Source organism: Pseudopodoces humilis, chromosome 4 (genome assembly GCF_049639895.1).
Source record: "Pseudopodoces humilis isolate 2021_Gansu_Grassland_sample_001 chromosome 4, ASM4963989v1, whole genome shotgun sequence".
NCBI lineage: Eukaryota > Metazoa > Chordata > Aves > Passeriformes > Paridae > Pseudopodoces > Pseudopodoces humilis.
The window spans coordinates 35,499,782-35,526,198 of NC_142203.1; the positions used below are offsets into that span (position 1 = coordinate 35,499,782).

Sequence of the window (26,417 nt, forward strand, 5' to 3'; positions counted from 1 at the left end):
TGAGCTGTTGGGAACATGGAATTACAGAACCTATTTCTGCAAGTTAGTTTATTTTCTAGAAAAGAGCAAAGAGAAACAAAGCTCTAGTGGATGCTGTCCCTGCTGATGGCAAAGGGATTTTAATGAAATAATCTTTAAGGTCCTTTCCAACACAAACCATTCAATGATTCTCTGAAGTTTCCTATAGTGAACTATTGGATGCAATAGAAGTTTTATCATTTGGAAACTGCATTTAGTAGGGGAAGTGCCTGACCTGGGAACTACAGACTTTGAAATCATAATGAAGTTATCTGCTCAGCTGGATGAAATAGAAAAGGTTTCAGTACATAGATTTTACTGCAAACCTTTTGTAGGAAGCCAGTTTTCAGCAATATTTTGCGCTAGTAGGATGAGCACATTTACATTAGGCACAGTAAGGGTAATATTTCTGACTTGGAACAGTGCTAAAAGGCCATTTGCTGTGAAGGGAAGCCACAAAACCCCTGAGACAGTTCTGGGATATGTCAAGGAACAAACTGACTGGTCTTCCATTCTTGAGGCAAATGAAAGTATAAACCAAGACACATAGCTTTAGTTTTGTTCTTCTAGACTGATTCACTCTGACAGCTTTCTAAGACCTGTGTCTTAGTTTCACACAGGCAATTCACTAATCCCCATTAAACTCTCATTAAGACTGGAAGTTATAACAACTCCCATTAAGACTGTAAGTCAACTGGCATACTTTGAACTGGCCAAATGTAATTAATGTACACCAAATTTTGTACACCTCAAGAATCCATTCACCAGTGAAGAACGGCTGGTAAAAACATAGCTCTGGCCAAGACATAGCTGAGTCCTCAAATCAGACACATGAGACATTCTGCTCTTTGCAATTCAAGAACAACAACAACAAAAAATCAGAAAGGATTGTATACACTTGCTCAGCAAGTGCATTAAAAAAAAAAATACATCACTTTCATGCTTGTAAATAAAGCCCTGCAGCTGTGAACTGGCAATCACACACCAGATATAATAAAATGGGTTCTCTGTCTCGGAGAGCTGTTCATGTTTAAGAAGAATCATAGGGTCTTATTTATCACTACTTAGCTTGGTTAATACATGTAGAATGTTATTTCTGAATGTTTCAAATTGATTAAATAGCTGAGTAATGTCTTTTTCATTGATATTCCTTCTTTTCTCTCTGGAAGGAGATGGGAAAGCTGAACACCCTGGACAAAGAGAAGCCTGAGGTTCTCAATGACTTCCATACCTCAGTATTCAATGGCAAGTGCTGTAGCTACACTGCCCAGCTTGAGAAAGGAAAATGTGGGGACTTGACGGATGAACACCTTAAGTCCGCTGTAGGAGAGGATCATCCCTTAGATGATTAGTGATCATCTAAGGAACTTGAATGTGCACAAACTCACGGGAATCAATGAGATTCATTTGAGGGTACTGCGGGAGCTGTCAGACACTAAGCCATTGCCACTTTTGAAAAATAGTGGCAGTGAGCTCAATTCTCCGAAGATTGGAAAGAAGTAGGCATGACCCCTGTTTTTAAAAAGGGGAAAGCAGAAGACCCAGGGAACTACAGACCAATCAGTCTTTGTACCAGGCAAGGTCATGGAGCAGATTCTCCTGAAAACTACGCTAAGTCACATGGAGAAAAAAAGGAGTGTTTGGTAACAGCCATAACGACTTTACTAAGGGCAGATTATACCCAACAAATTTGGCGACCTTCTATAGCAGGACTACAGCACTGGTGAATGGGGCAGAGAAGCTGACACAGTCTACCTGATTTATGCAAAGCGTTTGGACACTGTTCTGTATGACATCCTTGTCCCTAAATTGGCGAGAGGTGGGTTTGATGGATTAACCACTTGGTGGATAAAGAATTGGCTGGATAATCACACATGAAGAGTGGTGGTCAAGGGCCCAATGTCCATGCGGGAAGTGGACAAGTGGTGTCTGCAGGGGTCAGTACTGAGGTTGATGCTGCTCAGCATCTTTGTTGGTCACACAGACAGTGAGAACAGACAGTGGGATTGAATGCAGCCTCAGCAAGTTCACTGATGACACTGAGCTGTGGAATGCAGTCACACTGGAGGGAAGGGATGCCATCCAGAGGGACCAGGACAAGCTTGAGAAGTGGACCTCAGTGAAATTCATTAAGTTCAACAAGTCCAAGTGCAATGTCCTATGTCTGAGTCAGGGCAATCCGAGACACACCTACAGATTGGGCAGAGAAGTGATTGAGAACAGCCCTGAGAAAAGGACTTGGGGGTTATGAAAAAGTCAATATCCAAAGCAGCGTGGCAAGTAGAGTGGCCAGCAGAGTGAGGGAGGAGATTCTGCCCTTTAACTCCACTCTGGTGAGACCCCACCTGGAGTGCTGCATCCAGCTTTGGTGCCCCGAGCATGGGAAGGACATGGAACAGGTGAAGCAAGTCCAGAGGAGGCCACAAGGTTGATAAAGGGACTGGAACACCTACCCTACAAAGAGAGGCTGAGGAAGTTGGGGCTGTTCACCCTGGAGAAGAGAAGGTTGTGTGGAGACCCCATAGCAATATTCCAGCACCTGAAGGAGGCCTACAGGGAAGCAGGAGGGGGACTCTTCATAAGGAGCTGTAGTGACAGGACAAGGGGTAATGGGTACAAACTGAAAGAGGGAAAAATTGGTTTAGATAATAGGAAAGAATTCTTTCCTGTGAGGGTGGTGAGGCACTGGAACAGGTTGCAAAGGGAGGCTGTGGATACCACATCCCTGGAAGTTTTCAAGGAGAGATTGGATAAGGCTTTGAACAACCTGGTCCAGTGGAAAGGGTCCCTGCTCATGACAGAGGAAGCTGTGACTAGATGTTCTTTAAGGTCCCTTACAAGCCTTAACATTCTGCAACTCTATGATTTCTGGGTGAACTACAATTCAATATTTCACAGGCACATTTTCAGCTCCTATTACCAACTTGGGAAAATTGTTGAGCACTCAGAAAACCTCAAATATTTTTCTTTAGTCCTTCCAGTCATGTATTTATGGTATTTATGGCATGTAGCAGCCTGTATAACTTTGAAAAGGATTTTCTACCAGGAATTGGAATTTTTTTCTCTTTATCATGACTGACTAGAAATGGGGCAGGAGGTATGCATCCTTACATATGTAGTGATCTGAGTGACAGTAAAATAAAATTTCCTTTTCATTTTACTACAATTTAAATGCAGAGTCCTTTCTTCCCTACACTTTAAAAACAGCAAATATAATTCTGCAGATCTTTTTAGGACAAAAGGTCTTTAATATATCTAAAGTATAGGATAAGTGATTACTTCTTGTATTCTTAAAAGAAACAGAATGGGCAAAATGAACATGGAATTACTCAACCATTAGAAAGTAATACAACAAAAAAGTCCTCTACAGGAGCCTTTAAATAATGTGATGTATGAATGAAATGGCTCCAACTACTCTAAATCTCTAAAACTCTAAATGAGTTTTACCATGATGATTATAAGTTTATAGAAATAGTATAGTAATATTCTCATGAAGAAAATTTGTACAGAAAGCGCAATATTCTTTTAGGTTAATAACCTTGATTTAAAAAATTTCAGACCATAAAGTCATCTTATTTTACTAAAAATTAAGAGCTAAATACTGCATGACAAACATCTCATTAGCCATGAGATGAGCTTTGGCTGAGGCATCTCAGTTGCCACTAGGTGGCAGGATTTCACTTAAATTGTCTACATTGACAATTTTACATGGGTGAAACAGACTGAAAAATTTTGACCTGGATCCAAAAATTGAATAAAAATACTGCATTTGTGAAATTAAAAAAAAAAAAAATCCCAAGAATGAGTAAATATAACATAACAAATAAAATATGTATTTTTTTTCTGGTTTACAGTCTGAAAGCTTTTGACATAGTAGAAACAATTGCATAATTAACCAGGTCTAAAGTAAACTCTGCTCTTTGTGGTTAACAAATGATAAATCTTAGAATTGTTCAGAGCACAGATTTTGTCTAGAGTCTAAAATCTGGCAGTATGATGTGGGTGTGAGTATTCAGGGTAAAGTACATGTAAATGGTGATCGAATCATGTTTCTGAAATTCTTTTCTTAAATGATTTTACTCTGCCAAGGTGCTTCAGTCTCTACCCTGTGTATGTTGCCCGGAAGGCAGGAAATAGGTATTTGACAGCAGAAAATGACTGGAGCAACACACAGGTTTTACCATGTTAACAGACAGCAGTGTGACCACAAACACGTCTACAGAGTTCAGACCCCACATTCGTTTTAGCGAATCAAACCAAAGTGTGTGCTACTTTGGCATTGTATTTCAGATGGTTGAGAGCAGATCATGAGGCTGTGTCTGCATTTGTGTGTGATAAACACACACTGAAAAAGAGGTGTAGGTCCTGTAGGGATACACAGCTGACAACAGTTTTTGGTACTTCAGTACAAAAGTGAACTGAAGCTGTACGAAAAGAATATTTTTTATTTATCAGGATTATCAAATACAGTATATATCAAACACAGGTTTTCACTCTGAACAGTAGCACATCATGCCTGCTCATTTTTGTTGAAGAGCAACCGGAAATAAATCAATAAACAGAAAGAGAGACTCATGGATCGAATACGGGCATATATATTATTCTCAGCATGCAAACAACCTCATAGTTACATGCTTCAGAGCTACACAAATTACTGGACAGCACCATTTTCCGGCCATGCAAAAGCATTTACACTAGGACAGGGCTGGGCTCTCCTTGGTTCCCTGGCATCTTTTTCCCAATTTTCCCATTCTGCTTCGTCTTGTGACATCTTACATTTGCTTAGATGTAAGTGAACGCATAACAAGATTTGTGCACACAGGTTATGTAGGTATGCGTTTCTGTTGTTTTTATTGTTCCCTAAATGTGTTCAGTAATAACATAATTGTGTAAGCAAGATAATTTTCTGATTAGGAAGGAGAGTAGAAATATAATTTTCTTCTGCAATAACTGAGTGGTTTTGAAAAATATTTTATCACATTTCATTTGTAGAAATATTGAGATCTGCATTATTTTGATATGACAGAAATTAAATAAAGAGTCCCTCTATTTTTAAAACTCCTTCAAACCATTGCTTCAGTTATAAAATCAAGCCCGTAATTATGCAGATGACTAGGACAGATGCAGAAAGCTTACAAAACTGTTAGTAGTCAAGACAGCAAGCAAAAAGAGGGGGACAAGAGAGTGAAATTAGTTGTTTAAGTATTTTTAACTCAGTCAAAAACCTAAAAAAAGTATATGAGGCACCTTTTTGCTGCCGGCCTTTGGAAAGGTGTACGATTTGAGTCTTGAGATAATTCCACCTCCTGCCCAACTCTAGAAACCACAATGTCAAAGAGGAACAGTAAATGTGTCATGAAAATAGCTAAAGGTATTTCACAGAACAAAAACACTCTAAAAGACAAAAAACACTCTAAAAGAACAAAACACCCCCAAACTCTCTGTTGCATGTGCCTGCAAGTACACATATGATGCATCAAACAAATAATACTAAATTTTATTTCATCTATATTACTGTCAAATTATCCTGAACCTTAACTTAAATATCTTAAGGCAATTTTTAAATTCAAATGCACTGCCTTTCTTCCAGATCTTTACTTACAGAGTAGGTTGTATGTCTCTCCTGCCTTTGTCACTGAACTTTAGTCCCCTTCCCCCCACCCCCAAACATATCTAGAAATCAGTGGATAACTTTTGTGTCTGGAAATATGAAAAATGTATCGAGCAAAATTTGAAGCACACTTTGGCCATACAACAAACAATGTAGCTGTTGAAGCAGAAAGCACACAAGGTACTATTAATTCCAAACAAAAAGGAACAGCCTTTACATTTTACGCATATGCTTACATTGCTTGTAAAGACACCTTTAAAAGATGTGCAAATATATTTTACAAGAGCACATTAACTCAATTAAAAGTTACAAATTAGCATTTCTAGTGGTCACTGAGAGATCATACCTGACTATTAAAAACTGAGATGAAGCACTTATTGTTCAAACATTTAGACTGATACTGAGGCTAAAACAATAATCTGAGCCACATTCTCAGTCACTTTAAACAGCTTTTGAACTCAGATGTTCTGAACATTTTAATAGCTTGTTTGGACTTATTTTCTGAAAAGACATCTTTTTTAATTGATAGAATTAGTATATTTCCTAGTTTTCTTTTAAAAGAAAATGTCTGATTTCACATTAAAAAGATGTCTTCTGTTTCAAGGCACCAAAGGTAGCCACGTGGTCCCTGCTGCTGCTGGAAAAACAGAAACCTTTTTGACACTTGACATTCTTCATAGCTACGATACATAAAAACTAAGTATACTGCAAATGGAAAAAGGTTACCGAGTCAGTTATTTTCTTTCAGTTCATGAAATTTTCATTCCATATTGGGAATAAATGAAACCTGAAGTACTACTTAGTTACAGTTCTGCAACAGATTAATTCTCTAAGAGGTCAAGCGCTCCTTTGCACAAGCTGAGCATGGTTCTCATTACACTTTTTCAACAAGAGTATCTCTCAACACTTGAGTAAGCAACCCCCTGTAGTGATGGTAATACTGCTTAACTCACATTTTGTTTACAGTTTGTATTAGACCTACAAATGCACATTGAGATGAATTCTTCATTAGGCATGGCAACTAGTTACATTTAGGCTACACTCTTAAAGTTCAGGTCTATTATTACCAGCTGAAACACTGTGACTAAAAATACTGAGAAAGGTTGAGAAGAATTTGGGAAATGGCCAGAATTTGGCAGTTTCACTATAATGTCATCAGCTGGAGAACTGAACTAAAGACTCATTTCAGAAGCTCCTCTGTTGGTTTAAATACATATTGGGATGGAATAGATTTCAGGGAGGAAAAAGTAATTTAAAAAATGGAAGGAGTCAAAATCACCTTAAACCTAGCCATGGTGAAAGGCAAGAAACATCCCAGCTCATGCATGTTCTGGCAGAAGCAAGAACAAGCAATATTCTGCATGGAAAATTATCTTCAGTACAGACATTTAGCATAAAGTTCTTTTGCAGAGGAAGCATATCAGTATGACTAAAAAGGAGATGTCCATATTATAATAAACTTAAGCATTTTGTTACTCCGAATTTGTCCATGGAACAATAGCAAATACTAGACAAATCTCATGTAGATTTACATCCCTGATGGAAATTTTACTCCAAGCCCTTATATGAATTTACAGATAAATCATTTGGGCAGTCTGCCTTGCATATCATCCACTAGGTCTTTCTACATTTCACGCACCTTCTTAAATTGAAAACAACTTCAGATTGGACATGCTAGTCCACTAATACTTTGGAATAGCACCACTGTACTTTAGACTGTAATATATATAGAAAGGAAAAAAATATTGAAAAATTGGTCTGAATGGGAGCATCAGTATTAGATTGTTGCTGAGAACCAGCCATTATGTTTTGTTCCTCTGCTTTCTCTCTTTTGGTTCTTTATTATAATTAATTCTTTCTCACAAGTCATGATCATTCCTGTTGCCTTGCTTTGGATTTTCTCCTGCTGGACAACATTCTTCAGTGCAGCGTCAAAAAACTGGTGAAAGTCTTTCAGCCGAGACCTTGCCAGTGCTGAACAAGCTGGGAACACATTGCTGTTTCCTTTTTACTCCACCAGCATGGTGGTTGCTCATCCTTGTTCCCATTCTGATTCATGGCAGGCATAACATCCTCTGAAAAGCTGTGTCTGCTCACTATTCTGTGATTTATATCTGACTACCAAAAGTGCAGTATCTTGCACTAGTTTCTACTGAGCCTTATCCCTCTTTCTTCCCAGGACATTTCTCGAATTCATTACACTTATTTTGATAACAAATTTAAAAATTCATTATTCCAATTTACAGATTTTGGCAATATGTTTTTGATAAATTAAAAAACGGTGTAGAATACTAGAAATATCGGAAACTCCTGAATGTTAGTTATCATAGTGTAAATAATATGAAGATAGATTGTACATCTTTCACATAGGATTGTGTTTGTAGTATGTATGGTTGTGATTGCATTCCTTCTCCTCAGGCTGGTTTGTTTTTGTGTAATCTGAATAATTGCATTTCAGGCGTATTAAAAATCTTCATGAGTTACTGTTTTTGCACAGAAGTATTAATGTGCAAAAACCTAGGAATATTAAGTGGTCTTTGAGCTCCATAAGCAATAATAGTTATTTAAAATTTTCCATTTCTGTGTTTTATATTACAAGAAAGTAATTTAGCAAGCTCATTTTTAAAAAGTCCCAAAGAAAACACAAAATTCAGATTTCAGTTTTAAGAAGTTAAAAATGTCAAATATATTGAAGCTTAAAACAATGTTTTAGTAGAATATTTGCAAAATATACACTCTCACTTAGCTATGGTGACTTTCTTTTTAGTTATCATGACAATTCTTAAGCACTAGCAGTTAAATTTGTACTTATATTGTGGATTTTTCTGTGGAAATTATGAAACTTATATAGTATTACCACACTAAATGTGCTTGCCCTATCTCTGCAACTGTATGTATACCAGATGATATACATATGGTCTTGTGTGCTTAAACTTCACGGATATCCTCATAAATGACACAGATCCATATCTCAAGGCAGTATTTTATATTTAATTATTTTAAATTTAAAAAATATTTTTATTTTTAATAATAAAGAATTCATAAATTTAAAAATATTTTTAATTAAAAAGGGACAGATTTTGGTTGCTTAATTTCCAATTTTTTAAAAAGTTACCTGATTTCCAAAAGAGAAACTATGAGAGTAGGTTGTTCACAGGCCTGGTAGGAGTCAATTGTATTGAAATAGACGTATTTGCTTATTTGAATAATATTTTTTCTATAATGTGGGACTGCATCAAGATAATGACCTAGATGATTAAGTTATGCTGGGAGACTAAAATTAACTACCTATTTCAGATGAAACAGGTACATTGATCAAGACAGTATTATGTGATTCTGTGGATGTATCACATCTCAGGTGGCTTCTGTAGTCAATGGCCTTTGAGAACTTAGGTAATTATAATAATAGATGGACTTGCTTACTCTTCATGGAGTGGATGAAAGAATCAGCCCTAATGCAGTGCATAAGAAATTAAACCCTTATGCAAAATCTGCAACTGCACAGAAGAAATATGAAAATAAATTGAACTTCCATTTCTGCTTCAGTCAGCAGATTCTCAAAGTGAACAATATAAGTGATGTGGTATCTCTCCTCCTAGTGTTGATACAATCGTTATAGAATATGACCACCAATGATGCATCTTGCCTATGTAAAATACTGTTTTTTCACAAACATTAAATTTATGTTCACATACATTACATGTGCACAAAATTAAATTATGATTAGCACATCCAAAACACTGATGAAAGCAATATCATGACAGAATATGTTACGTTTCTTCTCAATTCACTGTTTATAATCCTAGAAAAATAGACTGGCAGATGAAATAATAACCAAGAATTAGGATTCCCAGAACAGTATGCGACTGCAATCCTACTCAAATGAATGCTATTGCTATACTACCACCTTCACTTACCTTAGGAAGTGTTCCAGAGGAAGGATGAGTATTAAAACCAAGATTATCTGCAAAAGAATCAAATGTAAAATGATACATAGAAAGGTGAGATATTAGTGTAAGAACACAGAATTTTACACAGGGGACCAACTGTCTAGTTTTCAGATCACATTACAGTGTTTCTCTTGGACTATCTTCTTTACTTTTGTCTCATACGCAGCAGACCCTGGTACTTCCAGCCACAGAGACAAAAGTAAATGCGGAGCCTAAATGATTGAAAAGAGAAGGAAAATAATGGCGGAAAATAATGGCGGAAAAAGCACGTAGTGCTTCAAAAGAATGGAAAAAGTAAAAACTTTGGGGTTGGGCTTGATGATCTTGAGTGTCTTTTCCAACCTAAATGGTTCTATGATTATATTCTATTATTCTATATCCTCTCACCATGGCACTGGTATCCAGTTAGAATGACAGAAGGTGGCCTTAGAGAAAGAAAACCAGTTCTGGAAGAGCACAAGCTGGACACAGATTAGTGAGATGCATCTCTTTTCCCTTTTCAGTCAGGGCAAGATGGAGGACAACGTCTCTTCAGTGTGACATGACATTAAAGAAACAGGATAAAAAGCACACTGACACTTTTCCCCCACCTCCTTGTCCTCTCCCACATGTTGCCAAGGAATGCCTCTCTGACCCCATTTTCAGTGCTGGGAGGAGCCAGTGGCTTGTTCTGCCCTCCTCTCCCAGCATGGGAATTCACCTGTTGGGTGCATACCTCAATGCACCCAGCCTGAATTCCTGCAGCAGCACTGCTGCAGTGCCTGCTTCAGCTTGGAGTAAAGGACCACTGGAGCAGTGCTGGGAAGACCACCTTGTTTGTGCTTGTGGTCCAAGTAACACGCACTACCACTTTGGGCAGCAAAGCACATTTCTGATCCAACAGTAAATTAAACCCAGCAGTAATTTAGATTTGGTAACCTTAAACTACAGGATCGACCTCCATCATGCACAGTCTGGCAGACATCACCTCATTTGAAAACATGCAAAATCTGCACCCACCTATATGGCAAGTGGAAAAAATTCACAAAAATTTATCATAATTATCATGTCTTTTAACACATATAAAAATAATAGGAATAACTCACCATTTTCTGAGCCATGTTGTGGACAAGGAATGGTAAGAACTCTTAATAACCCATCTGGTTTGTATGAATAATGCTCAACTAACTAGCAGAAAGAGAGGGGAATTAAAAAAAAGAAATAATGAGAGAAAAAGATATGAAATTATCAAGGTGGTATCATTAAATATATTACCTCTTTAGGAATGTGTGCATATGTACAATAGTCAAAATATATTACAAAATGACCTCGGCATACAGCAGATCTTTACTGCACATGTTGTTTATTTTATTTCTATTTAGCAGGGGTGCATGTTTCTGAAGTAACCTTGTGGACAGATGTACAACATGATCCGGAAATTGGATTTGTAAGGGTCAGTGTTCTGCTACTAAACATCTTTGTAACTCTAAGCAAATAACTTATTTTTAAGTCTCTGAATTCCCACTCCCTCTCTCTCCTCTTGCTTTCTCCTTTTTTTTTTTCTTCCTCTTTTTAATTTTTGGACATAATTACAGTGCAAGAATTTCCCTAATATGCAATGCTTTCTTTGGACCTCAGAACTACAATGGAATGTGCACAGTTAATAAATGTATAGCACCAGTAGCTGTGGCCATTTGTTCTCCTGAATTGTCCTCTCCACATGACTTTTTACAGGTTTGTCACTACTATTTTCCATTTGGGTGTAAAGGAGAAAGTTTGTGAGTGTATGAGTTGCAGACATGTTCACAAAAATTGTAAGACAGCAGAGCTGCTTTTAAATTTCCAGTGACATCAGGAAAGTAATACATAGGACATTTACAGAAATGCTAAGAATTTATATATGCAAGCAAAGATTCATATTTTAGATCTGTGACTCACTTTATTGATTTTAATAGATTTTTAAGCAAGAGGACATAAGAGATTTCTGCAGGGATCTCAATTCCCTTGGTATTTTCAATTTACACAGTCATTTCACCAGTATTCAGTTTTAGAATCAACTATGGCAGAGTCAGCTATGGACTTCTTAATTGCTTAATCTTTACCAGGGTTCAGACATATTATGGTGGTAAATCTCAGCAAGCCATGCTTATCAGACCTGAAGGTAGAGAATTTCAAAGCTAAAGGCTGCATTTTGTGTGCAACATCTTAAACCATCTTCTTTGTGCTTGCTAGAATTCCGTTGGTTGCTGCCATAAAAGACATAACCAAAAGACTAAACCAAGCATGGTTACTTGCATATGCAAATAGACTCATTCTAGAGAACTGAATAATTAATCACAGTTTTGAACTTGGCCAGGCTGCAGCATCACTTTGAAAAATTATCTACACTCACACAGCTTTCCATATTAACAGGTATTTTCTTCCTGTACAGTAACCACACAATGCTGGAAACTTATGACAAATAACCTGCCAAAACCTGTTGGTTTTAGCCAAAGACTATTGTCACAAGGCAAAATAAAACAATGTTGCCTTGGTCAGTTACATGGAAATGTGATGACAGATATCCCTATGATTTAAATTTAACAGACCTGCCACAGGGTGTCAAATCTTTTTCCATCTGGTATGGAGAGCTTTCCTGTCTTATCTCTGTCAATACGATAGTGCAGTACTTTTCCATCATTCAGTAGGCATAGGGCATAGGAACCATTGCTGTCCCTTTCTCGGATACTGTAGAAATAAGAAAGATTTTCAGAGTTACCTTTTACCAGGAATGAACATTCTTTTTCAATCACCTTCCTTAAAGCTTTTGAATTAAAAACAGAACAAAATCAGCACTGAAACTTTTGAAAACGCTTTGTTGAGCCTTTCATTTATTTCTTAGTGTAAGTAATTTTCAGATAAATTGCCTAAAGTTTTTTTTCTTCCAAAAAGACAACAGATGAAAAAAAAATAAAAAAAAAATCAATGATATAAGGCACTTTTAGGCACCTACAGAACACTGTACACTGCATAAAACACTCTTTGGGCAAATATACATTTTAAAGCTTCTGCAGTACTGGCTTACCTCTCTTGTAACTTTAATTTTTAAAACAAAGAGATGACAGTAAGAACAGAAGATAAAATTCTAAAAGAATGTAATGTGAAAAGGCAAAATTTTTGTGTTTGAAATAGCTTGTTGTGTGGGTGGGAATTTAAAGAAAATAATATATTTCTGTCATCATAAATTCTTATAATTTCAGGAAAGACATTAATGTTTTGTTGCAGATTTCACATAAAATTCATATGAAACTTCACATGGTATCGAAGTGTACATATCACATCTAAACTTTGCCATGGAGAGATCACAGAATGTAATATAAAAACTTTGTCTTAAATTCATAGGTAGGATGATCTCCTTCTACCAGGAGACCTGTGAGTGCCCTCTGAGATGCCTATAAAGCATGACAGAGTTGTTTTATGTGTGCTCAGGGCTAGCTGGCACTGAGACCAGAGTGTTCTGATGACTGGACCCAGAGTAGACAGGAATTTGTTACTAGGTCCATCATAGCTGGTGCAATGTTTCTGAGTTTAGAAAGAAGACCTTTTCTTTCAGCAGAGTTCTCATGCTCACTTAAAACTGACAGTGTGACAGCAACAGTTAGAATAAAATTTTCTGGCTTTGTTTCTTTTATTTTAATGAAAAGCCTGGACTCTGGAGCACTAAAGCATTTCATTTTCTGGCATGCACAGAAATCTACTTACTCTCCCTCGAATTTTTGAACACCCTTGAAAAGAAATATAGTAGTAAATTCTTACTAAGGTATTAAGAAGCTTTGCTGGTGCAACACTGGTACCTGCTGTTATAGCTCAGGAGATTGCAGAGCCAAGTATTAAATTATTCTCCTCAGCTGGCTCTCTCAAGGCTGAAGTAAAACTGTTCTGTCTGAATTACTTATGCACCTTTTTCTTTCAAGTAGAGTGATTCTTGTTGCCTAAGATGCGAACAGGACACTGGCTAAAAGAAAAGGGAAGTAGGGTCAGTTTTTTTTTTTCTGAAACCAAAGTAACTTGTGTAAGTCTCTAAAGCAAATTGAAATACATTGTGGTTTTTTCATGGCATGTAGGTGTTTTTTTAGCATACTGATTTCCTGTGCTGACTGACCAGTGAAGAGCAACAGGCTCTGCTAAAATCAAGAGTGACTTTTGTCTTCTGACCTGCTCTAAGCAAATAAAGCTGAGAAAAGTATTTTCAGAATAGAGGGCATTATTTCTAAAACACAAACAAATGGCATTTCATTATAATCAGGCTTCTGTTCAGAATAAAACACAAATAAGATTATGAAAATGCAGTGGACTGTTTCTTAGTAACAAATATCCCTCATGTTTCACAGGAAGAAATGGAAGCTCCAATACAATTCAGTTCTACTGAAACTGGTTCTCATTTGCAAGAGAGGCATTGCAAACATTTCTTGAGAGCACAGGCATCCATGGGAGGGGAGAGATCTGATTTCTGAAGACCATGGCACAGACTCACCCAACCAGCTCTATCACTCTTCAGTGGATAGATGGATTTAGGTGGAGTTCCAGTTTATAAGGTTGTTTTCCTTCCCCTAACCCAACAGCTACACAGCTCTGGAACCATCTGCAGTTCACAGTCATGACAACCTCCATCAGACAGCTCTATCACTGTGTATCCTAGAAACACCTCCATCCTAACACACGATTAACCAGGGTCCAGGGGGAGCCTTGTTCCCTTAGGGTTATGGAGCAGCTGGGTTTAAAACTGTAGTCAGCCAACTTCAGCATAAGCTAGACCCCTACAAAAGACAAAATCAGGAGGTACACTACCTGGATCCCCACAAAACATGAAACCAGCAAATACCACCATCTTTCCTAATATATCTGAAAAGCAGAAGTATTGAGTGCATTGAATTGACAGCCTAAGTCTTAGTTTTGGCAAATAGAACCTTACTGGGTGACATGCCTTGCCCCAAGCCACATTTCACATCATTTTGGTTTTGCAGACTGTGGTAATGGCTGTCTAGGTTAGGCTAAGCCTCCAGAACTGCAGCTGGGTAACAGTATCCCATTCTATGTCAGCAGTTGCTGTAAAAAATAGAATGAAAGATAAATGTTTTTCAAACTAAAAGGTTGTAAACTGAAACCTTTTTGAATGAAAATAGAAGTTTCACATCTTCTTGATGGTGCTGCCCTGTGTTATCCTTCACACTAGATCTGGGAGCTCTCTTTATATAAGGAACTTTCCTTGTATGAAAAGTAATGGTTTTCAGAATGTTGAGGAAAAAAGACAAAATTCCAAATGCACTCTGCTTTAAAGTGCTCTGAAATTAAACACAATATTTACTGTTCTTCAATAAAACTGCTAAAAAAAAATCTTAGCTTTAAAATTTTGGCAAGGAAGGAAGCCAGCAGTGAGGTATCACCTGGTCTTCCATTTCATGCTATTGCAGAGAATCACAAATGTACAGAAGAAAAACATAAAGAAAATAAACATCTGTAAATAATCAACACTATCATTTCATCCACTGAGATTAATCAGAAATATGAACAACTTCATTGAGAGCAGATTTGAATACATAGCTATATTAGAAAAGTGTCAAGGTATGTGGATTTTTTATGACATGCATTTTTAAAGCAGCAGAATAAGGAATGTAGAAATTAAAATTGTTACCTGATACAATGCAGAGAATATTTAGGTATTGATTTTCTATTTCATGCAATACATGCTTGAGTATATTTTGTGGTTTGGGGAGTGCAACCTAGATAGTAACCAATAACAACTTGGAGCATTATTACAGACAGTGTAAATAGCTATCCATTCCTTCCTTTGGAATTTTCATTTGGAAGCAAAAAGAGCAATGTCCCAATATTTTCTGTTTCCATTTGAAAACCCAAATGATCCCTCTCTTTCTAAAGAAAAATATCCCTGAGGGTCAAAGAAATAAATTGCTATTACAACATGCCTCATTGACTGTGTAGAAAAAACAGAAGTTGCAGCATTCTGCAGTGGAGAATTATGAAGAAAATAAACAAGTAAAATTCTTGCTTTAGGAATGATGTGACATTATTCTTGCTCCCGAATCCCAAGACATGCTAAATTTTATTCTCGGCATTGCTTTGCCTTCTCAGCAATTACAGCTTTGTTGATGCCAGTGATATTGACATTCCCCACTGCTGATGGAGCTCCAGCCATTCCCTGCTTGTCTTGCCCTCATGACCATCTCTCTGGTGATGCTATTAACAACATGGCTACTCATTATCACTTCAAAGATCTGCTGCACATTGCATATGTTCCAAATTTGAGGGTAATAAGAAATGAACTTGGTGCCATCTGTACAAGAATTATAGAAAGGGCAAAACGGATTGACTGCTGTCTTCATTTGCATCATTTCTTCTCCCCTGTTCACAAACACATCCAAAGCTGTTTCAGAAATGTCAGAACACCACAGAATTTAGGAGATATCTCAGCTTCACACTATTGCTATCTGCGATGAAACCCAAAAATTAATCTCCTGGTGAGTCTGCTGCACAGTTACAAAATGCTTTTTTGAGAAGGATTGCATCACATTAATCTATATAGTTTTGTTTTTTGGCAGCAAAATACACCAAACCCCTCTGCAGTAAAACTGCACCTGAAATAGGGGATCTTCTTAGTACAACTGTCTCAGTTAGATCACAGTTTTTCTTCACACCTCAGACCCACTCTGCTGCTGAAGCACCCAGTGTGGAACCCGTCTTGAGAAGCTACAGCCCTGCCGCACTGGCCTGCAAGGGACACCTAACATATACCTAACTGAAGATCAGTAAACTGCTCTCCCAGAGAGTCCTGAGTATCATCCAGGCTGCTGCAGAGAGGAAGACAGCACCTCCAGAAACACAGTTCATTGTATATTATAATTTATCTTGAAAAATGTTTATGGTCATCTAATCCAAGCAACTGCTTGGCACATTCAAGAAGAACTTCATCATTAATTAATATTTCTGAATTAAAGTCACATTTAATAGGATTGTTTTCATCTGCTATGATGTCAGCAATGTCCTATTCCTTCTATGGATACAAACTTAATACTGAGAGAATTATCTAAAGAGTTCTCTACAAGGTCAGAAAAATTACCTAGCTCAGTATGTGGTCTGGAAACAGCAAACTCCTAGAAGAAGGTAGCAACATTAGCGTAAATTAGTATTTACTAGTATAGCACTAGCATTAGTGCTACATAAACCAGAAACAGAAATTTTTGGTCAGACAAGAAAACTCGTACAGACAAATGCACTTCAAACATTATTATTTTGAAATATTGCTACTAGTATTAACTATTGTGATATGTAAGGGACAGTTAGTTTCTAGTTGTCATGGAATGTCACGATGTGGCATATTGCTGTGACTCATTATAATTGTCTAAATTAGATTTGTCCTCTTTAATATTCTCATTATGTGCTGATGACACTCCTATGACACCAAAATAGTTTTCTACTTTCCATTTACACAACTGATCATATTTTATATGAACTAAATACATCTATAAACAGATGTAAAAAGATTATATAGATGAAACTGCTAATTTGCAATGCCTTCACTCACAATTTCTCTAATATTGATTTTTTAAGTTTAACAGTATTTCAGAATATTCTTTATCCTCCTCCAACTTTAGAACTTCTGGTTTTTAACACATATGCAAGATCACATGCTTGTATAACTTAAATGGTCGTTACTGATGGTAAGATTTGACAACCCTTACCACATACCAGATGTGTTTCATATATGAAACTACAGAGAAAACTGCTGTTTGCTTCTAGCAAAGTTATAATTTATATTTCAACTCTTCCACACATGCATACATGAACTCACGTAGATATCAACAATATTATAAATATTTAATGACACATGATTAATCAAAATACTATTACAATATTAATAAAAGTATTGCCAATATTAATAGATTGATCTATGATCAGCGTTCCCTACCAGTCAAAATGTAATAAACCCCAGAAATCTTGTCAAGAACCACCATTCAATATAGAATGTAAAATAGTGTTAGTCAAGTGGGGCTTCAGACATAAAGTTCTCTATTTTCAGTTTCTTTTCAGATAATTTTAGGGATCTTTTACTTCTATTCCATTATTATTTTTTCCTGCAAAGTTTGTGACTAGAATGGCAATCTTACATTCTTCACAGAAGAGTAGAAACTACTTCCCACTTCATGTCATTTTATGACATGGTTTCTGAGTTTGGGGTTGGAAACAAACTCTCTAGCATCCACATACATACTTTACTAACTTTTAAGCCATTAAAAAGACTTTTAAAATGGCTTTGAAAATTCCCTGGTAAAACATCCACATTTAGCTCAGAATTTTTCTTTGGATGCATTGTAGTGTTATTTTTACGGTGATATTCATGATATCTTGAACTGCAGTCAGGAAGCTTTTCTACTATTTCCATATTTAAACCATTAAAAATAATTGATAATCTTGTATTGCTGCAAAGCAGTGTTAAAGAAATTGATATGTTAGTTGTATTATTACATAGACTGCTGTACTGGATTTTGTTTCAAGGTAGGTAGGTCGGATAGCAAATTTCTGGTATAATGAAGTTTTGGAGACCCTTGTTAAAAATATACAAAAATATTCTAGCCTTCTAATATTTCTTTTTTTCTCCAAAATAAACAATATGGTTTTTGTCACGTACAAGTATCCACTTGTGGACTTGTTAAATAGTCTCAGAATACCTAATTTCTTCAAAAATCTAGCTGCTCTCTTTGTTCCCAGGTTCCATTTCCTACCTCAAACACCACAAAAAAAAGCAAACACCTCCTAGAGATTAAATGTTTGAAAGATTTACCTTTCAGTCAGCTATTGGGCTTGATTATCTCAACCAGTGTTAGAAAAATACTGATTCACAGTCACAACTTCAAAACCTTCAATCCACGGATGTACAGAATATTCTGACAAGCAATGCTGCTGGGTAAGTAAAACTATGTCATGCGTGTGCCTGAAATGTAAAACAGTGAACCACTCTCACACTGAACAGTTTTGCTGCTCCTGCTTCAGTTAGCCAGAAATGAGTGGTTTATTTCTCAACACTTGCTGAGCAAGCCCATGTTAGGCAACCCACTGCAGAAAGCAATAAACCCCTCTGAATTAGACAGATCTTCTGTTATTTGTGATGAACCTCTAAGTCTATGAGTGTGAGACGTAGATCAACTCAGGAATGTAAAACAGCAGATTTCAACACATGAACAATACATTATTTCTCTTCTTGCACTGGCTACTGAAAATGGGGTACATGAAGTTCTCTCCCTGTGTCTTCCCTGAGACCACAGGAGCAAATGGCAGCTGAATGGTTACTACACCCTAAAATGGCCAGATAGGAAGTCTGATAGCAAGAACAATTAATACATCAGAAAACATCCTACAGATGCAGAAACAGTCTGATCCTTAATAAGAGGGACCCAAGATCAACACACTTACAGTTCATATTACTTAAGTTCCAGTGGCAGTTCTCATGGTTTAAACAGAGCCTTAAAATTAGCCTTAAAATTCTCTCCTCTATGGGAGAATATGATATCTCCACAATATGAAAGCAGCCACCTGAGTTCCATCAAAACTGTGTAAAATATGGATCCACTGACATAACCACTCCTGTGGAAGAAGGTCTGAACGCTCCCCCACAACTCACTGAGCATGTCACTGCAAACCGCATCACATATGCCTCCTAGGCCATCTTTAAGGAACACAGGAAAATGCTGGGAAAATATTTCCAGTCAAAGCAGTAAGAATTCTTAAAGAAGATTAAAAAGATACCAGTGTTTATAATAGAGGCTGAAAATGTCAAGTCTCTTAAAAATTTTACTCCCTTACTCCAAAACCTATCCCTGCTGTTAAGAATTTCTAAGTAATGGATCCTTTTATTTGAAAAAAAGCTAGTTTCCTTCCCCTAGTCCCCCCTCCCTGCCTTGTCCCAAAAAGAAGTACTTTGGCCACAGAGAACCCAACATGTGCCTGAGGAAAACTGGAAAAGCTGCCAGTTTTAATATATGATCAGCATCATGACTCAGCTGATACAAAGGTGGTTTGGTAAAGGTGTTAAAACAGAAAGCAAAAAAGCAATATATTTTTAGGTGTAAAATTGTCATTAAAAGAAAAGATTGCTTTTTGTTCCAACTACTAGACCTTGTGTCTAAAAAGTAGCAGAAGGAACTAGCAAACTCACAGGGCAAGAAAAAGGAAAGGCTGTGTGGTGATGCTGGGCTGGTAATCTCTAACAGCAAATAGTTCATCAAATCCTATAAACTCTTACTCAGGGGAAAGAAAGATATGGATCCACAAATTTTTTGTAACTTTTGTAACAGTTTTTTTTTTACTACAAGTATAACAAAATCAGTAACAAGTTTATTAGAATGTTTTTTCACACATGGCATCAAAGGCAACTGGGTAAATGCCCCTCTGGATGTGACCCCCATACGTAGGGAATATGAGGCTGAAAATAGTCATGGATGGCTACTTGGGTGAGAGTGGCTATGAAACAAAAAGAATTCAAGGACCAAGGGAAGAAAAGAGAGTTCAAGAAATGAGATGTCACTGCAGTCAAAGTGTTTGTGCTTAAGACCTCACAGGAATTCACTCTACTGGGAATAGGATTTAAAGGAGTTACTGGTCCCTGTCAACTAAGGCTGGAACATGGAATACGCAAGGGTTGCTTTCATGTCAGCAACCAGTATGGCACAATTACAGAAGATCAGTGAAGTGAAAGAGTTGGTACTGAAGAAGCATATCCTTCCTGTACTTGTTTGTGGGGTTTCACTCTGGGCTACCTCTAAAAAAGCCAAAGAAGGCTGAGTGCTGAAGAAAACTACATAGATAGGTAATGAGATTTCCCTCAGAAATTATACAGCTCTAAGTGATCCTTCCTTGGTCATGACTCTTAAACCTAATTTTTTCTCCTTATATAAATACTTTCTGGGTGGTGCTGTGGGAGCAACAAGAGACACCTCTGTTACAACACCAATATTTTTCAAATGAGGACTCTCAAAAAAAAAAACCCTGTCTCTACCTCACAAAATTATGATTGTCAGTCACTATCCCCTAATGACACATATTTGCTCAGGAAACATAAGATCATTAGGCTGGGTAAATTCAGAGGGTAAGCAGCAGATACAAAATAGTGCTGTCAAGGTAGAAGTGATTCATTCTGTTGCTTAACTACAAAACAAAGCTCTACCCTCGTCCCTGGGAGACTTGACAGATAGGGATCCCAACAGCTGCTAATATGGGTAGTATGTCTCTAATTGTACCAGTTTAATAAGCCTGTGTATTTGGTGCAGGTGGTCAGGCTTTAACAGTCAGGCTGCAAAGGCCAGGGGATGCTATGGGCTGTCCAGGACTGGTTCCAGCAAGCCCTAGCAGACACCCCTGCAGGTGTTCCAGGCTTTTGTTACAGTTTTCTATCTTTAGTTAAGTGAGGGACTTGCTTAGGTCAGGAAGCTTCATGTTGTTTAAATCGTGCTGAACTGGGTGCCCTCACTGTGGATGAGCCACGTTTTAGGGCACAGTCTCATTTGGGATTTATTCAAAAGACTGTACAGTAACTCTGAAAGCAAGCAGCAATACCACAGAAAAATAAACTCACAGAAATTTTCCATTGTTTCTTGACCCAATGAGGATACGGTGTTCTGACTCCTCCCGAGAGATCCTCCCATGGAACCATGGCATCTTCTCATGGGCTGTAGTGGCAATCAGCTTCTCCAGCTGAGGCTTCTGACTAATGATAGCTTGTTCAAGAGCATGCCCCTAGAGAACAGTGAAAACAGAGTGAAACAGTCAAACTATCTTCTGCAATAATAAGATGACAGGTAGACTCCCAGTCTTTTGGGACTTTGGTTTTGGGACATCCAAAATCTGCATATATTTGTTGTGTGTGAAGGCATGGCTGCCATAAAAATTTTAAACCAGAAACTAACATATGGTAATCTGAACATCAGACACAAAACCACGGTTCTCCCTTTACGTCTGAGAAAAAGAAGGAAAATTAACCACGGATAAAAGAAGGATAAATAAAACCATGTATATATCAGCATTTAAACTTAAAATAAAGTCATATTATTATGCTAATGAGACATAGCTAAATAGAGTTAGTGTCAGTCTGAGATTTCAAACATACCTCAAAATTACATATCCTGTGGCAGTGTACTAAAATAAACTCAATGTGCTTTGCACTGTTGCAGCATGTCTGTGTCAAAGACATCAATGCAAATTTTCCCAGACAGAACAGTCCCCATTATAGAGTACCTTATTTCGAGTAATATTAACTTAGACATTTCTAACCTTGTCTACTACCTACCACTTCTAAATTGGGCCCAGAATCTGAGTGCAACCCCCACTGGTTTCACCAGTGTTTAACCCGAGTTCATCAACTTCCCTCTAGATTGAGTTCAGACTCATCTGAAAAGACACTGTAAACCTCAGCAGTTACAGAAAATGTTGTATAAGTTTTGGGCTTTTCCCAAAAAACTTTTTCCCAGTTTGGGGGTTGCTCCACATATTTTAAAGAATGGAATTCATAGGGTTACTTGCTAGCACTGAAAGGGATTAGAAACCTAATGTAACTTCATGAGTTCATAAAGGTAACTCATGTCATCTCAAGGTGAAATAATATTCCTTTTGCAGCCTCCCACACAGGTCTTTCCATGTTAAGACTGGCTTCTTCATAGTCATTCTCAGGAAAAAAAATACAGCATCTTATCCTCCACATGGAAAATTCCTGCTTGATCCCTGCAGCACTGAAGATGTATAGGCAGTGCTCTGCAGTGTAGAAACTGTTCTGTCGCAGGAACAATTGCTGTTTTGGACATAACCTAAATTAGCATCAGAGAAATAAGGCCAATTAAGAGACTAGGATGTAAAACAAGTCATCATGTCACCATGCCTCCGTGCATATCAATCCATAAATAAACAGAATTAAAACCAATGAGACAAACCATTTCTGTATCTTGTTCATTACAAGTACTAATCTTCGATCCAAATCTGATGACATACATTACTGCAGAGGTAGATAAGATTGTGCTAGCCCAGGACATTGTAGAAATTCTAAGGGTTTAAATTTCAGGGTAACTACACATCTCCAAGTTACTGCATGTACTGGGGAGGAAAAACCCCTCACTCTTAAAACTCAAACAGTATGATTTCATTGTGAAAAAATACCACCTAGCAGCAGCTGGAAACAAACACAGCGGTCTCTTTTTCTCCTAGCTCAAAGATTAATTTATGGCGAGATCAGTCTGATTTTACCTGCAAATTCCAAGTTTGCTTGACATACTCTCTGATGAGGTTCTCTTTCAAATCTTCAAAGGGTCCTGTTTTGGGTTCAACGCCTGGTGGCCGGTTGAAAGGTTTTCTCAGCAGACAGATAAGGCCATCCGCTTCCCCTGAGTGATAGTTAATGAGTTCAGCAGGACTGGCATGCGACTTGCCTCCTGCAATAGCATATGAGCCACTCAGCTCCCTCTCAATTGTATAGTGGTGAACCTTCCTCCCATGGGCCAAGGATAGGGCAAAGCCCCCCAGGTAATTCCGGCTTTGGCGGAGCAAGTATAGTCCATCACTTGCTCCTCCCTGCATCAGATACTCCTCGGCATCTTCACGGGTGATATTACCAAAGAAGTATGGCAAATGGTTAGCAGGGTTTGATGTGCTGGAAGCCATGTTTTTTCTTTTCCAAGTAGCAGACCCAGAATACTATATCTGAAAATACAAAGACATAGACACGAATGTCAGTAGAGGAAAGAGGATAAACCAGTAATATGGCAGTTTACCTGCAGCATGTTTGCAGAACCACAGAATGATTTAGGCTGGAATAGACCTCTAAGATCATTGATAAACTTGAACCAATCACCACCTTGTCAACAAGACCATGGCACTGAGTGCTGTGTCCACTTGTTTGTTGAACACCTCCAGGGATGGGGACTCTGTCACTTCCCAGGACAGGGCATTCCAAGGTTTAACAACCCTTTCTGTGAAGAAATTTCTCCTGATGTCCTACCTGAACCCCCCTGGCATAGCTTGAGTCAATTTTGCTAATACATTTGTTGGTGATACATATATTAACAATTAATTTTTTTTTTTTTCAAATAAAGACCCCATTTTCATTTTTATCTTGTTAGAAGTTGTCTTTCTAAATCCCAGCAGCTCCCTTTTCCTGCTTCCTAGCAGCTTGGTTAGAAGTGGACAAAATGATCAGAAGTTCAGCTTTTTTTTCTATTGTTGTGAAGAACATAGGAGTTAAAATATGAGTCCTTCACAATAAAATGAAGCATGATTTTAGGGAAGCCATGAAGCAATCTGTGGAATCAGCATTAAACAGTTCAGGCTATATGGGAACAGCGTTAATATCACATTTGTCTTGTAGCTGGCCAAAGTGTGCATCCAAGTTACATGAAGAAAAGTGCAGAAGAATTTATGGATAACTATGTATGAACAGAAGGTCCATAATGCAAAGGTGTTAGCAAGGAATGGGAGTCTTAATGTAGGGTCTTTTGGAACACAGCACGTCAGACTGATGTGACTGCCAGCTTCCCTGGCAGTCTTGCAGTAGGCAGAGCTGTTTGTGCCTACTGCTTAATTCATATTTGATCCGTCAGTGCTGATTTGCTGTCATGTCTGCTTGTGTCAAAAAACAGTAGAGAAACACCTGTGCTATGCTGTGAATACATAAAGGGTTGATGCAGGAAGGGAAAGAGGGAGAGTAACACAAAGTAAGATCAACAAAGCTCACACTCTAGTATAAAAGACTAGACAGGCCACAGGCATGACAAACGACATGCTGTGCAGATCTTCCAGTCTTCTCCTACTATCCCAAATAAGGGAGATATAGAAGTTGCAAAGATATTGCAACCATACAAAATAGAGCTTTGCACATTATTACTCTTGTGATCTGCAACTAAAGGTTACTGGTTCAAGTTCCCATACTAATCTACTAATGTAACTTTTGCTTGTTTATTGCAAAAAATGAAAAGTTGTAACTGAAGACACAGAAGGCAGTCCTCAGTTAGGCGTCACCAAACATTTATTTTTGCATGCAAAATGACCATTCTGACTCTACCAGGCAAAGCTTTCTTCAAATAGAATAGATTCATTCAGTAACTTAATGCAGGGCCAGGGGACTGCTATCAGTAATACAATGCCCATTCAGAGGTCAGTTAATAGTATTGTAACCCAGGATCAGGACTGGGGTCAACATTATTTAAGATTTTCATTGTGGTGGTAGACAGTGGGGAAAGCACAGCCCCAGCAAGTTCACAAATAATACAAAATTGTGTGGTGGCTAAAACATCACAGGGCTGTGATACCATTCAAAGAGCCTGGAAACGCCAAGGAATTTGAATGAAAGGAATTTAATGAAGATCAACAACGGGAAACATCCTGTGGAACAGACTGCCCATTTTGGAGCATCTGCCTTCCTTGCTAGGCAGTGTCTCACACCCTTGTGATGTCACCATGGAAGGAAGGTCTGTGACCTGCTGTTTTTCAGCAGTGTCTGTCTGCCCACAGTTTGTCCAGGGCCCTTGAAGGAGCACACACAAGGCACGCAGGCTCCATCAGGACTCTTGGCTTGCTCTACGAGTTTTGGCGCAGGGGACAGCAGCAGGTCTGGGCACTGCACAAGGGCAGCCCCTGCCGGTGCTTCCCTTCCCCTGCCCAGCTGCACAGTGCTGGGGGTTCCACAGGAGCCTGTCCCAGGGTGCAAGAGTGCCAGTGCATTGGTAGCAGGGAACACTCACAGAAAGCTCCTCTTTTGTCCCTGATCACCTCCCTGAGCTACTTACTCTCTGCTGAGCTGGTGGTGACTGGGGGAAGGTATGGGGTATTAGGGCTGTGGATACACAAGTTCTTCTCCCAAGCCCTCCTGGCACCCTATCAGAGCCTACCACATGCAACATGCATCTCAGCCTGAGCACTTGGGAGGAGTGGAGGAGATCAGGGCTTTCCTCCTGCTCTCCACCTCTGCCATGCCTCCCCTGTCCTTCAGCGGGGTGCAGACATAGAGGCACACACCAGCTGAGCCTCACATCTTTCTGCCCTGTCCCAGGGCAGCAGCTGCTGCTTTTAGGCCTTCAAGAAGAACCATCAGAAGGCTCTTCCATCATCTCCCATCTCCCACAGCCTTCTGATGCCACCCTGACTTTTCCACTCCTAGCACAAGGCATGCCCCATCACTCTGTATGTCTCTCTTGGCAGGACATGGCATCAGGCACCTAGGAAAGCACAGGGGAGAACAACTCTGCTGCAAGGGACAGTGCCATGGGTCAGACACCCCAGGCAGGGCTGGAGTCAGTCTCTTCCTATTTGTGAGACGATGAGAGGAAGAAGCCTTCTGTAGTACTGAGGAGGTTTAGATCAGATGCCAGCAAATATTTCTTCACTGAGATTATCAAGGACTGCAACAGGCTGCCCAGGAAGTGTTTAAATCACCATCCCTGAAGGGATTTAAAGACCTACAGACTGGTGGTTAGGGACACAGTTTTGTAGTGGACTGGGTAGTCTTAGGTTTACAGTTGGACTTGATAATCTTAAGGATCTTTTCCAACCTAAATATTTCTGTGACTCTTTGATTATATTTTTCTGAAAGTCATTACAAATATGGATGTTTTGAATGTTCTAGCTCCTGTTTCCTTCACCCCTGCTTTCTTGTTTCCCTCACGCACCCCCATGTAATGTTTTTATTTTTTTTAGTCCACTATGCACCACACATACTGCTGGTTAGGAGGTGAGTATACATCACCCAGCTTCTAGCAAAACAGTGCTGGAAGGTAGGCTCCAAGTCTTCAATACCACTTTCAGGAATGGTGGAAGAAAACAGATTTATGACT

General features: G+C 38.4%; 1 protein-coding gene across 4 annotated transcripts in view; it reads right to left on the bottom strand.

Annotated features, from left to right (window-relative positions):
- The window catches only part of SYK (spleen associated tyrosine kinase), a 54,156-nt gene that overhangs the window by 13,708 nt on the left and 14,031 nt on the right, over nt 1-26,417 (bottom strand). For all 4 annotated transcript variants that reach the window (XR_015772406.1, XM_088054461.1, XM_005530050.3 and 1 more), the window contains 6 exons: nt 22,840-23,292; nt 21,182-21,342; nt 12,147-12,285; nt 10,665-10,746; nt 9,547-9,593; nt 5,266-5,334 (listed from right to left, as the gene is read on the bottom strand). Coding sequence is in view for 3 of the 4 variants with exons in the window: in XM_088054461.1 (XP_087910587.1) it covers nt 5,266-5,334; nt 9,547-9,593; nt 10,665-10,746; nt 12,147-12,285; nt 21,182-21,342; nt 22,840-23,253 (912 nt within the window). In the remaining variant the exon portion in view is untranslated. The remainder of the gene's footprint in view (nt 1-5,265; nt 5,335-9,546; nt 9,594-10,664; nt 10,747-12,146; nt 12,286-21,181; nt 21,343-22,839; nt 23,293-26,417) is intronic.